Raw genomic sequence first — 12,626 nt, forward strand, 5'->3', positions numbered from 1 at the left:
TTCTGGGTGTCCGTCTTGGACATGCCGTTTGATATGCTTCTTTTTTCTCCTTGAACAATCCTTTCTTCTCTCTCTCAATTACCCTGAATCAGGTCCTGTACCAGGAAGATGTATTCTCTCTATGACTTGGCCTCATCCACCTCCTCGCTGCTCTTCTTGTGCTTCTTGTTCCTCTTCTTCTCCTTCCGCCCCTCGTCCTTGTTGCACTTGGTGCTCTTGACGGAATGCGTGACGCCGCCGTCGGCAGAAGCCTCGATAACAAGCGCGGTCAGCTCCCCGCCGTTGACGCAGCCCGAGTCGAGACCAAACGTAAACTTGTCAATCTGCAGCCCGCGCTTCGAATCGTGGCCGTAGGCGACCGCGGTACGGGGTTCCTTTTCGGGGAGCGCCTTTTGGTGCGCGTTCCATGCTTTGGGCCAGCTGCTCGAGCCGTCGCGGCGGTCGGTGGGAATGGCGATTTTGCGATCGTGGGGTTTTCTGCGGCGCTCGTGCTCGCGCTGGATCATGGTCTCCGTGACGCCGGGGCTTGCGGTGTGGGTCCTGCGGTAGTCTTCGAGGGCGCGGTGGGCTTCTTGGCGGCGGAGCTCTTCGCGCGGGTAGACGAGGCCGCGCATGTTCATGACGGCCCAGGGGTCTTGGTGTTTGAGGGAGAGGCCTGGGACGAGGCCTGCGTGGACGACGACGAGGTTGCCGCCGATGGATTCGACGGTGCCGACGTCGAGGATTACGGGGAGGTGGGAGAGCCATTTTAGTTGTTTGCGTGTGAGGGAGCGGGCGGTGGCGCGTTCTTTGGAGTCGCCGTGGGGGAAGATTGACGGTTCGAGGTCGTCTTGTTCGGTTTCTTCGAGGGATGCTTCTTCGTCTTCGGAGTCGGCGTCCTCGTCTTGGTCTTCGGGGGGTGAGGGTGAGGCGTTGTTGGGGGTGGGTTCTTCTGACTTCTTGTCTTCCTTGTTCTCCTCGGCCTTGGGTTGTCCCTCCCCTTCCTCTCTCTTGGTGACGGGGTTGCCGTGGGCGTCCGAGTCGGTCACGTAGGTGGTCTTCATGTTCTGGTGTGCGAGCAGCACGCGGTCTTCGTGGTTTCCGCGCACGGCGGAGGCGCCGAGGCGCATGGCCAGGTCGAGGACGCCGCGGGAGTCGGGGCCCTTGTTGATCATGTCGCCAGCGAAAACGAGGTGGTCGCCGCGGGACGTATCAAAGTGCAGCTCCTCGAGTAGCCTGTCGAGGGAGACGCGCATGCCGTGGACATCGCCAACGACGACAAGCCTGCGGCTGGGGTTCTCGCGGGAAGGGAGGTGACGCTCCGGGAGGGTGGCGATGTGAACCGAGAGGTCGGTGAAGCCTGGGCGGGCGGTCTCGCCGTAAGACATGGGCGCATCGGCGGGCGAAGGCTTCGCTACGGTTTTGGCGGGACGGCGGCGGATGGCTGATGTGAGGTCTAGGGAGGCGAGGCGGGCTGCCGCGAGGAAGATTGTGGTGAGGATGAAGAAGGCGGCGACGCAGACTACGGCACGCCGCGGGCGGGTTGGAGCCGGGAACGACATGGTGACCTTCGTTCTTCTGTGGATTTTGGTGTGTGTGTATGTAGGTCTTCCCCTTTTTGCCGTCAACGTTCCCGCTGCGCAAAGTGTTGAGACGAGACGAACCAGGCTGGGGTTGATTGCTGAACCCAAGACAGAGGAGAACCACCACTTATATGGGATTCTTGTCGTCTTTCGGAGAAAGGGTAGCGAAGCGGGTTACCCTGAACCTGTGAGGATGAGGACCTCGTGGGTTTTGTATCCGTAATGGTGGCGGTTGCGCCTTTCTCTACCCGTGCCGTGGTTATCGACCCAAGCTTAAACCACCGCAAGCTTTCGTTTCGAGATTGGGTTTACGCGTGCGGGTTTGTGGCGCCGCTGGAATGAACGAATCGGAGATGGGACGGGACGGGATCGTTTTTTGACGTATGCGGATGGTTTACAGCGTCGAAGGTTTTCCCCCGGGGTGGGACAGTTTGAAAGTATGGGATTCTTGGGGGGGGGCCGCGTGTACGGAAATAGGACGTCGCTATCTTTTTTGTCGAGGTCGATCTTATCGCATTGACGGAAAGGGGGCAGTCGTCGTCGTCGTCGTCGTTCAGCAGGGGTGGCTGCGCATGCGTGGATCTTTAGGAGAATTAGGGTCGTCGGAGATGTATTGCCTCCAAAGTCTCGTCTCCTCAGTATCCGTAGGGGGGAAAAGGTAAGGGAAAAAAAGAATAGGAAGAAACAGTCAATAGAGGAAACCAACCGAAAAGGAACAGGCTGACAGGACACGAGGGAAAGAAAATACCAAGACGTCTGGGCGGGAACGAGGGGAGGAGGGAGGATGAATGGAGGATGCCGTGCAGATTTCGCCAAGAGAAGAGAAATCCGAAAAGACACCACCACCTCACTGACCACCAAATGACCGGAGTTAGCACCTCACTCAAGTTCTTAGATACTGGTAGGCAGACTCACTTCAAGGCCTAGGAGCCAAGGTGGGCTGTTTGCGTCGCCAAGTCGAGTATTTTTGGTGCAGATTCGGTGCAATCCGCCGCAATTTGGTGCAATTTGCTCGTCGACTCTGGGAAAGTCGGCACGCGACGTGGCATGCGACCCCTGCGACTTCCCGCTGGGCGCCTTCCCCGTCCCGTCAGCGGCGTCAGCACCTGCACCTTGCTGATCTGCACCCAATTTGACCCAACTCTCTTGTACCTACACACACACACACACACACACGACACACTACACTTTTGTACGGAAGCCATCACTGCAGCAGTCCGTGGGCGAAGGATCAAGGTGGGCGGACTCGCTCCCATTGAGGTCTGCAATTGGTCCGGGCTGATAGGCAAAGGACAACGGCGGGGCGGGGATGGGGCAGCCGGGCGGAAGCTCAGGATAATCTTCTTTTACCTCAATGTCCATCATCCAACCCAACTCAGAGTTGCTTCTTCTCTAGACTCTACATAGAGTCTAGGCTAGTCTTTGGAGGAACCCCCAGGTGATCTACAATCGCTAGGTACTGCTGACGATCGGCAGGGCCGAGTCTCCAACCTTGAGTTTCTTCACTGAGACACAAACCCTTCACACAACATTCCTCTGATTCTGTTCCCAAGTCCCACTTGACGGGACTGTTGGTATTACATACAGCCTTGCTCTCTCTCTCTCTCTCTGCTTATTGCTTTCGTATCACTTTTCTCAAGGCTCCAGGCGGCGCTTTAATACCAAGGTGCCAAGGTCGTACGTCACTGCGGCACAGCAGCCCATCTCACAAGTTCCTCAACGAAACCAACCCCCCCATCCCCTGTCTTGTGCAATAGTTGCGGCCTCGGCGTACACCCTCTTTGGAAGGTCGACTTGCCGAGTTATCCAGAAAGGCTGAGCTGGCTGGTCTCCAAATCTCTTAGAAGACACAGAAAGAAGAAAGTTCGAGCTGGGGGCCTGATGGAGTTGAGTCCGGGTTAGCAGAAAGTCTGCCGCGCAGGGCTAGCAACGGCCAGTAACTAGCTATGCTCAAGCTCGTTCCGGCATTTAACGTAGTGTAGCTAACTAAACCTTCCTTGTCTTCGGAAATGGAATCGGTCGACACGCCACTTTGATCTCGAGTTTAGAACTAAGAGAATCGAATGAGCTGGCAAGTGCTCTCTAAGTACGTCTTTGCGTAGAGGGGCACGTGAGGGGGCATACAGAAGTCAGAAACATGTCTTTTCAGCGGCCGCAACGACTGTACAACGAACGCCATTGTCAGAGTTTAGTGGTGCTGAGTTGTCGGCCAAAAAGCGCCACTCCTCACAGTCACATGGCCGCTAGTCAAGCCTACCTACCAACTCCCAAATCAAAGAGATTTGAGGAAAATGAACCTCCAGACCGATTGATTGCCCGTTGAAAAGAGAGGCCAAAAATGTAAAATTGCTTGAAATAGCAAAAGATTTTGACCAGCATGGGGGTCGAACCCACAATCTCCTGATTCCACGGTGTGTCGTAGTCAGACGCCTTGCCATTGGGCCAACCGGCCAGACAATTGAGAGCATCTCAGATGTCCGTCGTGGCTTTGGGGCTCGGAGCCCAGTTCAAGTAGTCCGCGAGCCAGCGGGCGCTCGAAGTTGTCGATTTTTTCAGTCTCTGCCGTCCGGGTATCAAGCAAGCGCGAGGCCTAGATCAGTTGCCTGGCTCCTGAAGCTTGCCTAGTAGAGTTGAAAGTGTTTAATTCATTCCCTTCGACGGAAACAATGTCGGAGGTTGTAAAGTTCAAAGTCCACAGAAACGACTGCTTCAGGTTAGCATCTTTGTCTTCGAGGCAAACCCGTTTCAGCAACGCAATTGGTCTTTGACCACTCTTTCTTGTTTTTAATGTAATTATTAACATAAAAGAAACACAGTCATCTATTATAGAATCTGTCCCGGGCCCAAGAGAAACTACAAGAGAAACTACTAGCTTCCTCGGGTCTACCCAGAGCCACCTGCCTCAGACCTCCCACTCATTGCCAATACCTCATAAGAGTTCAGTCTGGTCTTGAGGTCGTTCGCCACGCAGACCTCTTGTGAAGAGAACAATTGTTGAATTTGACTTGGTTGACAACTGACAAGAGAGACACAGTTACAAATGCTTCGTCGTATAATTAACACCCCAAAGTCGCTTCTGACTTTGGCAACCCTTCAATTTTCGCAGCTAATACGCACTCGCACACACAAGAAGTCTCACAAAAACAGCAAAATGAAGACACTCATATTAGCAGTTATCGGCCCCAAAGGTTGTGGTAAGACATCCTTCATCCGATCCCTTTTCGAAAATGCAGGCGACTATGTAGTCGCCCAAGACGACGACATCAGCATACACACAGCCAACCTCGATGAAGAGAACCTCCAGATCCATCTCATTGACACACCCGGCCTCTCCCCCGACAAGCGACACCTCCCAGACACCGAGACAATCAACTATATCAAGAGCTGGCTCGACTCCATGGACGGACAAATAGACGGCGTCATCTACCTCCAGCGTGTGATGGATCTAAGCAATGCTAACTACGCAGTTCGTAACCTGGACGCCCTCTTTAATGTCTTCAGGTCCCGCCGATTTCGACACGCCGTTGTTGCTGCCACGAACTGGGACCGCGTCACTAGCGAGACTGACAGTTCGGTGCTCGAGGGGTACTTCTTTGACCATCTGGAACGCGTGTGTCTGGTCAGTTCGCTGGGGATACGGCTTCAGAGGGCGCGGTTGAGCGACTCCACGGACGCGAGCTGGGATCTTTTGGAAGGTATTCCATATGTTGAGACTCCGGAGCTGTCTCCGCCGCCTTCACCACCGCCACCTACACCGGCTTCACCGTCGTCTTCCGACGTCTCTTGGGTTCCTGATGGTCAAGGTCGCGAGGGTGCCCCATCTGTTAAAACCAAACACATCTGTACGTACTTAAAGTCGAGAAGCAGTTGTCTTTGTACTGAAGGGAGATCTAGCAATAGACTACTTCCTAGGGATGCTGTTCGAGCCCGCGTTAGATGACGAGGAAATTGGCGCAGATGGTAGGGTTGAGGATAAGTCGCCTTGTAGTAATGAGCACGCGGAGGCAGCTTCTATGTAGGTTGTACCGAGGCATCGCCCGAGGGGCCTTCTTGCCAGGCTTTTCAAAGGTAAACGCAGCGGAACGTAAGGTACTCGAGTAGTTGTGGAATCAAGACTGCGGGCCAGTATCAGATGAGATGAATCGAAGGCATTGTGATAGTCATTTGTGTTACCCTGAGGCGTAATAGATATATGTCTCAAGGTTACGGCCATGAAGAAGAGTCCTTGATGTGGCACTTTGCACAGCGTTGCTTACGATTGTGTACCTAGAAGATGGTCCTGGGGTACGTTGTTCAGTAGTACGCGGCCGGTAAAGAGTCTTCATGACAGTTTTCGGTGTGTGTAATGGGGGCTGCACAACAATCGCAAGTGTCCTCATGCCCCTTATCATTGTTACAAAAGGGCGGTTGAGATCCTGGGAAATTCTAACTGCCGACATGATTTGAAATGCCCGATTGGATGTGTTTGCATGTAGTTTGTCGACGTCGGTAATATGATGGTCCCCACTAACGACGATAATGCCCCTAGAGTCACTTGTTTGCCAAGTTTGATCACTTCTTCTTCGTCAGTTCTTCATCCAGTTTTTCGGGTCTAGTGATGAATGAGTTCGATGTATCCGATGTCCATACAGTTGCACTATTGAGAAACCTTACCCTCTGATCGCTGACGTGATGTGGTACTCCGGTCATCAATTCCGTGGGACAAGATAAGTTGTCATTGAGAAGGAAGTCTATGAGGCTCTTGTCGAAGATGCAACATGAGTACCGCGCACACGATGGTGCCATATTTCGAGTTGGCCAAACCAGGCCACAACCAGATCCAACGTGTCGGACAATTTGCAATTGATTACGGCTAGATGAATCTCACCCTGCATCAAGACCACGTTAGCGCCCCGATACAAGGTGGACGGGATTACACCAATACGGCCGCTCATCGTCTTGCAGGAGCTGAAAGATAACCGACATCTTCTGGGATGCTTAATGCTCGCAATAAGAATCTCTTGATTGGCAAGATCAATGTCTAGCATCTCATCCAACAGGAATCCATCTCGGATGACTTCCCTTTAGAGACGACGCCTCACAACGCCCGCTGCAACCTCGTTGTCTCAGCCCCAGTCCTTTCCGTGCCGCTTCGGCAGACCTGTTTGCTACACAAACATCACCACCCACTCTAGGCTTCCTTCGACGATCACCACTGTTGAAAAGGGATGATGCCTCTGCCTCAAACTCATGATTCTGTCCAGGTAAGACCGAAGCCTCGAATCTCAGACTCTTAGTCCCATCACTTGAAACCAGGATGCCGCACGCCACAAAGCATCTTCTCCTCTTGACCGCATCCCTCGCATCCCTTGTCATAGCCCAAGACTACTCTTCCAAGTCAACATGCAAATCCTACCCCGGCACCGCTTACTGGCCCTCCGCAGCAACCTGGTCCCGCCTCGGCGAGTCCCTTGGAGGCGGAGGACGACTTCTCCGCCCGTCTCCTCCGGGAGCTGTCTGCCATCCCGGACAGGCCTCCTACAACGAGACCGCCTGCGCCGACGTCGAGGCCCGGTGGAACTCGTACGAGCTCCACGTCGACGATCCCGTCTCCGTCGTCTGGAGCAACTTCGCTAATGACTCCTGCCTTCCTGACCCGGCTTATTTGTGCAGCGCTGACGGATACCCTGCGTACGTCGTGAATGCTACCACGCCGGAGCATGTCAAGATTGGTATCGATTTCGGTTAGTTTTTTTTTTTTTTTTTTAACTACCTCCGTTCCTATGTTTGCTTGGTATATGTGTGTTGACTGGGGATGTAGCGAGGAAGAACAATGTGAGGCTTGTTGTCAAGAGTACCGTACATGATTATCTGGGTAGATCGATTACCCCTGGCTCGCTGTCTATCTGGGTGCACCACATGACGGGCATCGAGTACCATGCGGATGAGTTCAAGCTCGCGGGAAGCGATATCACCATCCCGGGGAGCGCAGTGACTGCTGGGGGCGGCACTGAGATGTACGACCTCTACAAAGCTACCGCCGAACACGGCCAGGCCATCGTCGGAGGTACCGCCAAGACTGTGAGCGTCGGGGGGTATGCTACCGGAGGTGGTCACTCGCTGCTCGCGCCAAGGTTCGGGTTGGCTGCGGACAACGTCTTGCAGATGGAGATTGTCACGCCCCTGGGCAAGATCTTGACCCTTAACGAGGCCCAGAACTCTGACCTGTTTTGGGCTATGCGCGGTGTAAGTGCGCCCGCCTCACTCTTGAGAGTTTGGCATCAGTACTGACTTCATCAGGGAGGAGGATCAACATTTGGTGTTCTCACCTCCATCACCTTCGCGACCCACCCGTCGCCCCCAATCACGCACACGGCGTGGGCGATGCTCACTGAGCTCAGGTCACCCATCATCCCAGATCTCGCTGCCTACTTCCTTTCGAATGTCCCCGCTCTCGAGAAGGCCGGCCTCGCGGGCTACGCCCTGATCAACTCGCACATGCCGAACCCCGTCAGTTCCCCGGGCCTTCCACCGAATGCGGCTGGCGTCATCGGCATCTCTCTGATGCAAGATGACACGGACCGAGAAGAAGTCAACAGGATCTGGACGTCAATCAACCAGACTGTTATGGAACGCTGGCCCAACGTCACTTTTGCCAAGGTTACTACCGAGTATCCGTCCTGGCTTGACTTTTACGACAATAATTATGACATGAATAAAGGGGGCATCAACAAGCTGCTAGCTTCTCGTTTACTGGACGAGAAGGCATTGACGGGAGATCTGGACGCTCTTGCTGGCGCGGTGAAGACGGCCACTGATAATGTGGGCGGCATGTATGCCTTCTTGGTATCCGGCAAGGGCGTACACAACGCGAAGCCTAGGGGCGGAAGTGATGCGGTTCACCCGGCATGGAGGACTGCCTACATTCATGCCAGTAAGTCGATTTAATTCGTCTAGGAGGCGTTACCCGAGCTGAATATTGTTTTCCGCAGTCGCTGCTGTTGGATGGACTTCGTTCAATGAGACGTCCAAGAGCGAGGCCGGGACGAGCATCTACGACTCGGTCGAAGGGTTCCGACAGTTGGCGCCTGGCGGGGGATCCTATTTGAATGAGGTAAGTCAGACACAACATGGGAAAGGAACAGTCTTGAATCTCCTACTAACACGGTACAGGGTCTCTCGTACGAGAATGACTGGCAACATACCTTTTGGGGCACTAACTACGAGCGCCTACTCAAGATCAAGAAGACTGTAGACCCAGACGACGTCTTCTGGTGCCAGCCGTGTGTTGGAAACGAGGGGTGGAAGCAGAGAAGCGATGGGCGGCTTTGCAGAATCTAGGCTGATACACTGAGGGATTAGTTTTGTCGTAAACAGTTCCGTTCCAAGGCAAGAGCAAGACTAGATCATGTCACTCCTATTCCATCACCTCAATGGACCTCGTGGTAATGACAATAAGATCAAATTAGAATTCGGATTAAGGTCTATAGCCGTGCTTTATGACTTTCTAGTCGGGTTCATAGCCTTCACCCAAGGCTTCCAGATATCCTCGATAGTCTCGGGAGAGTTCCATCCATTCCACTCATAGTTGGTCAAACCCCAAGTATCGGGCACGCCCTGAGCGCCGGAGCGCACACGGTAGCTACCGGCAAGACCCCAGACCATCCAGCTGACGTTGTGCTTGACGGTGTAATCCCTCAGACAAACCTGAAGTGTGTCGTTGCGGAGCGTGTCGTCCTGGCCGTTGCCGAATTCGGAAAAGATGACGGGCGTCAACCGGCTCGCCTTGGGGCAGTCATTGGTAACATTGCAAGCGGCGGGCTTGTCGATGCCAAGTGCGTTGAAGCCGTTGCGGTAGAGACCGGCCTCAATAATGGGGCACGTCCCCGTGTCAACGTCCTCGCTCATCTTGTACAAGTGCAGCTCCCAAACAAGCTTGTCCGCCCAGGCATGGCTGTCGAGGTCAAACACCTTTGGCTCGCGGCGAGAGGCATCGCGGATGGCGGTGCACTTGTAGCACGGCGCCGTCAAGTAGTTCTTGCCCGATGTGAGAGCAGACAAGTCCTGGCCGTACTGCATGCCGCCCCAGAGGATGAGGACGTCCGAGTTAGCCTCGTGAATGGCGTCGGCGCCGGCCGAGAAGTTGCCGACGAGCGTCTCCCAGTTGTAGTACAGGTTGGTCACGTTCCACGACTCGCGCATCTCGTTGCGGAGGGAGAGGGAGACGATGTTGGGGTGGGACTTGGCCCAGTTGGCGACGTAGGAGAGGCCGCGGCGCCAGTGGGTGGTGTTGAAGTTGACGTCGTCGAACCAGGCGTTGCCGTCCGTGTGGGAGCAGCACCACTGGGCCTTGCCGACGTGGACGTCCGGGGAGATGAAGATGCCGCGCTCGTAGGCGGCTTCGGCGATGGCGGACCAGATCTCGAAGCGGGTTGTCTCGCGGGTCCAGGTCGGGTTGTTGCGGATGATTTCGTTGGTGACCTTTGTGCCGTTGACGAAGCCTAGGGCTGTGATCATGGCGACTTCGAGGGGGACGTCCTCGCCGGCGCGGTCGTAGATTTGGTCGACCATTTCGATGGCGTAGCCCCTGTGAGGAGTGTTAGCTGAGGTTCATTTTGGTGTGCGATGTGTTACACGCGTGAGAATGGAAGGGACTTACATGCGAATGTAGTTGAAGCCGACGCTCTCGACATCGTCGAGGATCTGATCAACCGAGGCCCATTCCAGACCCTCGGGAACCATAGTCTCGCCTTTGTGGGTTGTTAGTCTGGTGTTCTCTCAGAACTGTCCTAGATGTTTCAACGTACCACTCATCGGCCAGTTTGTACCAGCCCATGTCACGACCTCACCGCGGGCATTGACGATATCACGTCCGCGGGTACTGAAGGGAGCGTAGGGCCACGAGCCGCTAGTCTGGTTACCGGCCTGTCTCTTCACGGCTTGGTGAGAGCCATAACGAGGCGAGGCGGGAGTCTTCATGTACTGCGCGCATGTTGACGACACAAGCGCCGCAAAGGCGATGGCAAGACCCTTCATTGCGGAAACAGAGACTCACGTAAAGACCTACGTGAGAAGCAAAGCTGCAATGAGAGAAGAGAAGGTCACACTGGCGAAGAAGAGGAGGACAGCCTCTCTCTTAAAAGGACGTAACATCCATCGAAGACGCTGGCTGGGTGCATCTATGGATGGCCCGGAACCATTGGGCAATGGCTTGTTCGGCTCCGCATCCCCCGCACCGTTATTTTCCTCGTGTTTAATGAGCATCGTCAATCGACCCCGATCCGATCATGGACCAACATCGGCTCCCAAGCTACGTTTGGGTTGGTGCTGGGCGAAGGGCGGTGGGCTTTTTACCGAAGCTATTTCAACCAAGGTTTGGGGCCGGTCGAGGCCAGGATTCCCCCCATGGAAACGTCTTCCCCGAGGTGCATCTGGTGACGGCATTGGGCCGCTTGAACTGGTGGAGTCTTGGAGAAAGCTCTAAGCATGGGTTTACCCCGCATTCAATCATGGGGGGATGGTGGAGATGGGAAAGAAGAAAACAACTTAGATTCTTAGTACGGATAGAAGACCTTGACAAGAGACTTTTGTTTTGTTTTTTTGCCGGTAAACGGTGACCCGGGGGGCGGGGGATGCTGTTCGGAGCCGGGCCGAAAGTGGTGGTCTGCCGAGACTAGATCATGTCGTCTGATCTCCCACGATTTTGTCCCCGAGCCCAAGCGGATGCTGTTAGACTAATACCAACAACCCTGCTTCGACTGTAGGTATCTGTTTTCGTTTGGCTAACTCGCGTTGCGTTTGTCAACGACTGGATATTAATATACTCGAATAGTGGCAACTAACTTTGTCTATTGAGTCACTCCGTCTTGAAGATTGACAACTCAAATTTCAAGAACAGCCACTAGAAGCACGCTTCGTTTTTCGTTCCACTTGGAATCAGGCTGCGGCAGGACCTTCACTCGAGATGATCGTCAAGAAGAGGAGACAACCTGCGTGATGTCGCACAGCATGATCACGCGACACTAAACCGCAAAGGGAAACCGAGTGTTATCAGTGTCGACGAGGCAGCCATACAGAGTAGTTCTGGGGCTCAAGATGGCCACTCAAGTATGTTTTTTTTCAGATAACGCAGTGAGATGCTGGTAGTATTAATAGATAAAAGGTGCGGCGAGAGCTCAGGTGAAGTACAAGGGTGACTTTTGGGTGTCCAACTGGTAATTGTACCTGGGATCCTTTTGGATCAGTAGCAGTCTGCAGCTCCTGCAACGACATATCATCTGTGATCGAAAAGTCTCGAGGAAAAGCATGGTGGGCCGACGACATCGCCACCCTACCAGACCGAGAGTTTTATTCTGAAACGGATGGTCAGCACAACTACACCAGATTCGAAATACCATACCTAAACCTGAGCATATCGAACTTCGATGGGAATAAATCAAAGGTAGAGCGTATTGACGAGGTAAGAGCAAGTGCCGAACTCACTGCACAATCAACCCGGGGGCAAACGTTGACCTATGGTCATCTTCAAACCCTGATATATTCCTTCTCCATAATGTCAGCTAGCCAGGAGTTCCGCCTACGGAAGCAGAAATGGAAAGACAGTGACGTAACTGCAACGGAATGCGCTCTTTACTTCTGTACCAACATTTATCGGACAGTCGTTGAGCAAAATGTGCTGCAGGAGAGAGTTGTCAGTTCCCAAGCCAATCGGAATCTGGACTCTTTTCTATCAGATGGGTAGATACGCAACGACATAAGATTTGACGAAGGCTTTCAACACTTTTGTGAACCACTCACTGTTTGTCGGATACTTCGATGCTCCCCGCACAGATCTACAGCTTATCGTTCCCCGAGCTGAGTACCTCGCAGCTACTGGTTTTATCTTGGACAATGATTTGAGATTCAACATCTCGCACAACACCATTGGGAGCCTCATCGAATGGTTGGCAGCCAGAATAACAGGCCGCAACATGTCTGCTTCGACGACAATGACGCCCGATGAGACACAATTGCTTGTGTACCCCCGATCGTTAGTTGAGAGGATTCGCAGTCCACCGACGGAGATAATTAGCAGTCTTGCAGCTT

At 53.8% G+C, this 12,626-nt stretch overlaps 5 protein-coding genes and 1 non-coding gene across 6 annotated transcripts; 2 read left to right on the forward strand and 4 right to left on the reverse strand.

Annotated features, from left to right (window-relative positions):
* Positions 1–176: 176 nt before the first annotated feature.
* BDP81DRAFT_287595 (Metallo-dependent phosphatase-like protein) lies at positions 177–1,373 on the reverse strand (the record flags this gene model as incomplete). Its single annotated transcript, XM_060583041.1, has 2 exons — positions 177–947; positions 1,029–1,373. Coding segments are annotated over 2 exons (1,116 nt in total), but the record flags the coding sequence as incomplete, so codon positions are not given.
* Positions 1,374–3,931: 2,558 nt separating this feature from the next.
* BDP81DRAFT_t15 lies at positions 3,932–4,014 on the reverse strand. The gene has a single exon. It is a non-coding gene; the product is annotated as a tRNA-Arg (tRNA).
* Positions 4,015–4,713: 699 nt separating this feature from the next.
* Positions 4,714–5,581, forward strand: BDP81DRAFT_389122 (uncharacterized protein; the record flags this gene model as incomplete). The annotated part of the gene is made up of 2 exons (XM_060587219.1): positions 4,714–5,404; positions 5,457–5,581. The coding sequence occupies 2 exons, from the start codon at positions 4,714–4,716 to the stop codon at positions 5,579–5,581; spliced, it is 816 nt and encodes a 271-aa protein (XP_060452375.1).
* Positions 5,582–6,858: 1,277 nt separating this feature from the next.
* On the forward strand, positions 6,859–8,882 carry BDP81DRAFT_444865 (FAD binding domain-containing protein; the record flags this gene model as incomplete). Its single annotated transcript, XM_060591885.1, has 5 exons — positions 6,859–7,285; positions 7,363–7,787; positions 7,842–8,475; positions 8,534–8,655; positions 8,715–8,882. The coding sequence occupies 5 exons, from the start codon at positions 6,859–6,861 to the stop codon at positions 8,880–8,882; spliced, it is 1,776 nt and encodes a 591-aa protein (XP_060452376.1).
* A 156-nt stretch (positions 8,883–9,038) lies between these two features.
* Positions 9,039–10,577, reverse strand: BDP81DRAFT_305545 (beta-1,6-galactanase; the record flags this gene model as incomplete). Its single annotated transcript, XM_060583185.1, has 3 exons — positions 9,039–10,128; positions 10,201–10,291; positions 10,349–10,577. 3 exons carry the CDS (start codon positions 10,575–10,577, stop codon positions 9,039–9,041), a joined length of 1,410 nt encoding a protein of 469 aa, XP_060452377.1.
* A 127-nt stretch (positions 10,578–10,704) lies between these two features.
* BDP81DRAFT_414634 (uncharacterized protein) lies at positions 10,705–11,004 on the reverse strand. Its single transcript, XM_060589380.1, has one exon. It carries the CDS (start codon positions 10,983–10,985, stop codon positions 10,827–10,829), a length of 159 nt encoding a protein of 52 aa, XP_060452378.1. The 5' UTR covers positions 10,986–11,004; the 3' UTR covers positions 10,705–10,826.
* Between the last annotated feature and the right edge of the window lie 1,622 nt (positions 11,005–12,626).

Source organism: Colletotrichum phormii (genome assembly GCF_030913505.1).
Source record: "Colletotrichum phormii strain CBS 102054 chromosome Unknown BDP81scaffold_1, whole genome shotgun sequence".
NCBI lineage: Eukaryota > Fungi > Ascomycota > Sordariomycetes > Glomerellales > Glomerellaceae > Colletotrichum > Colletotrichum phormii.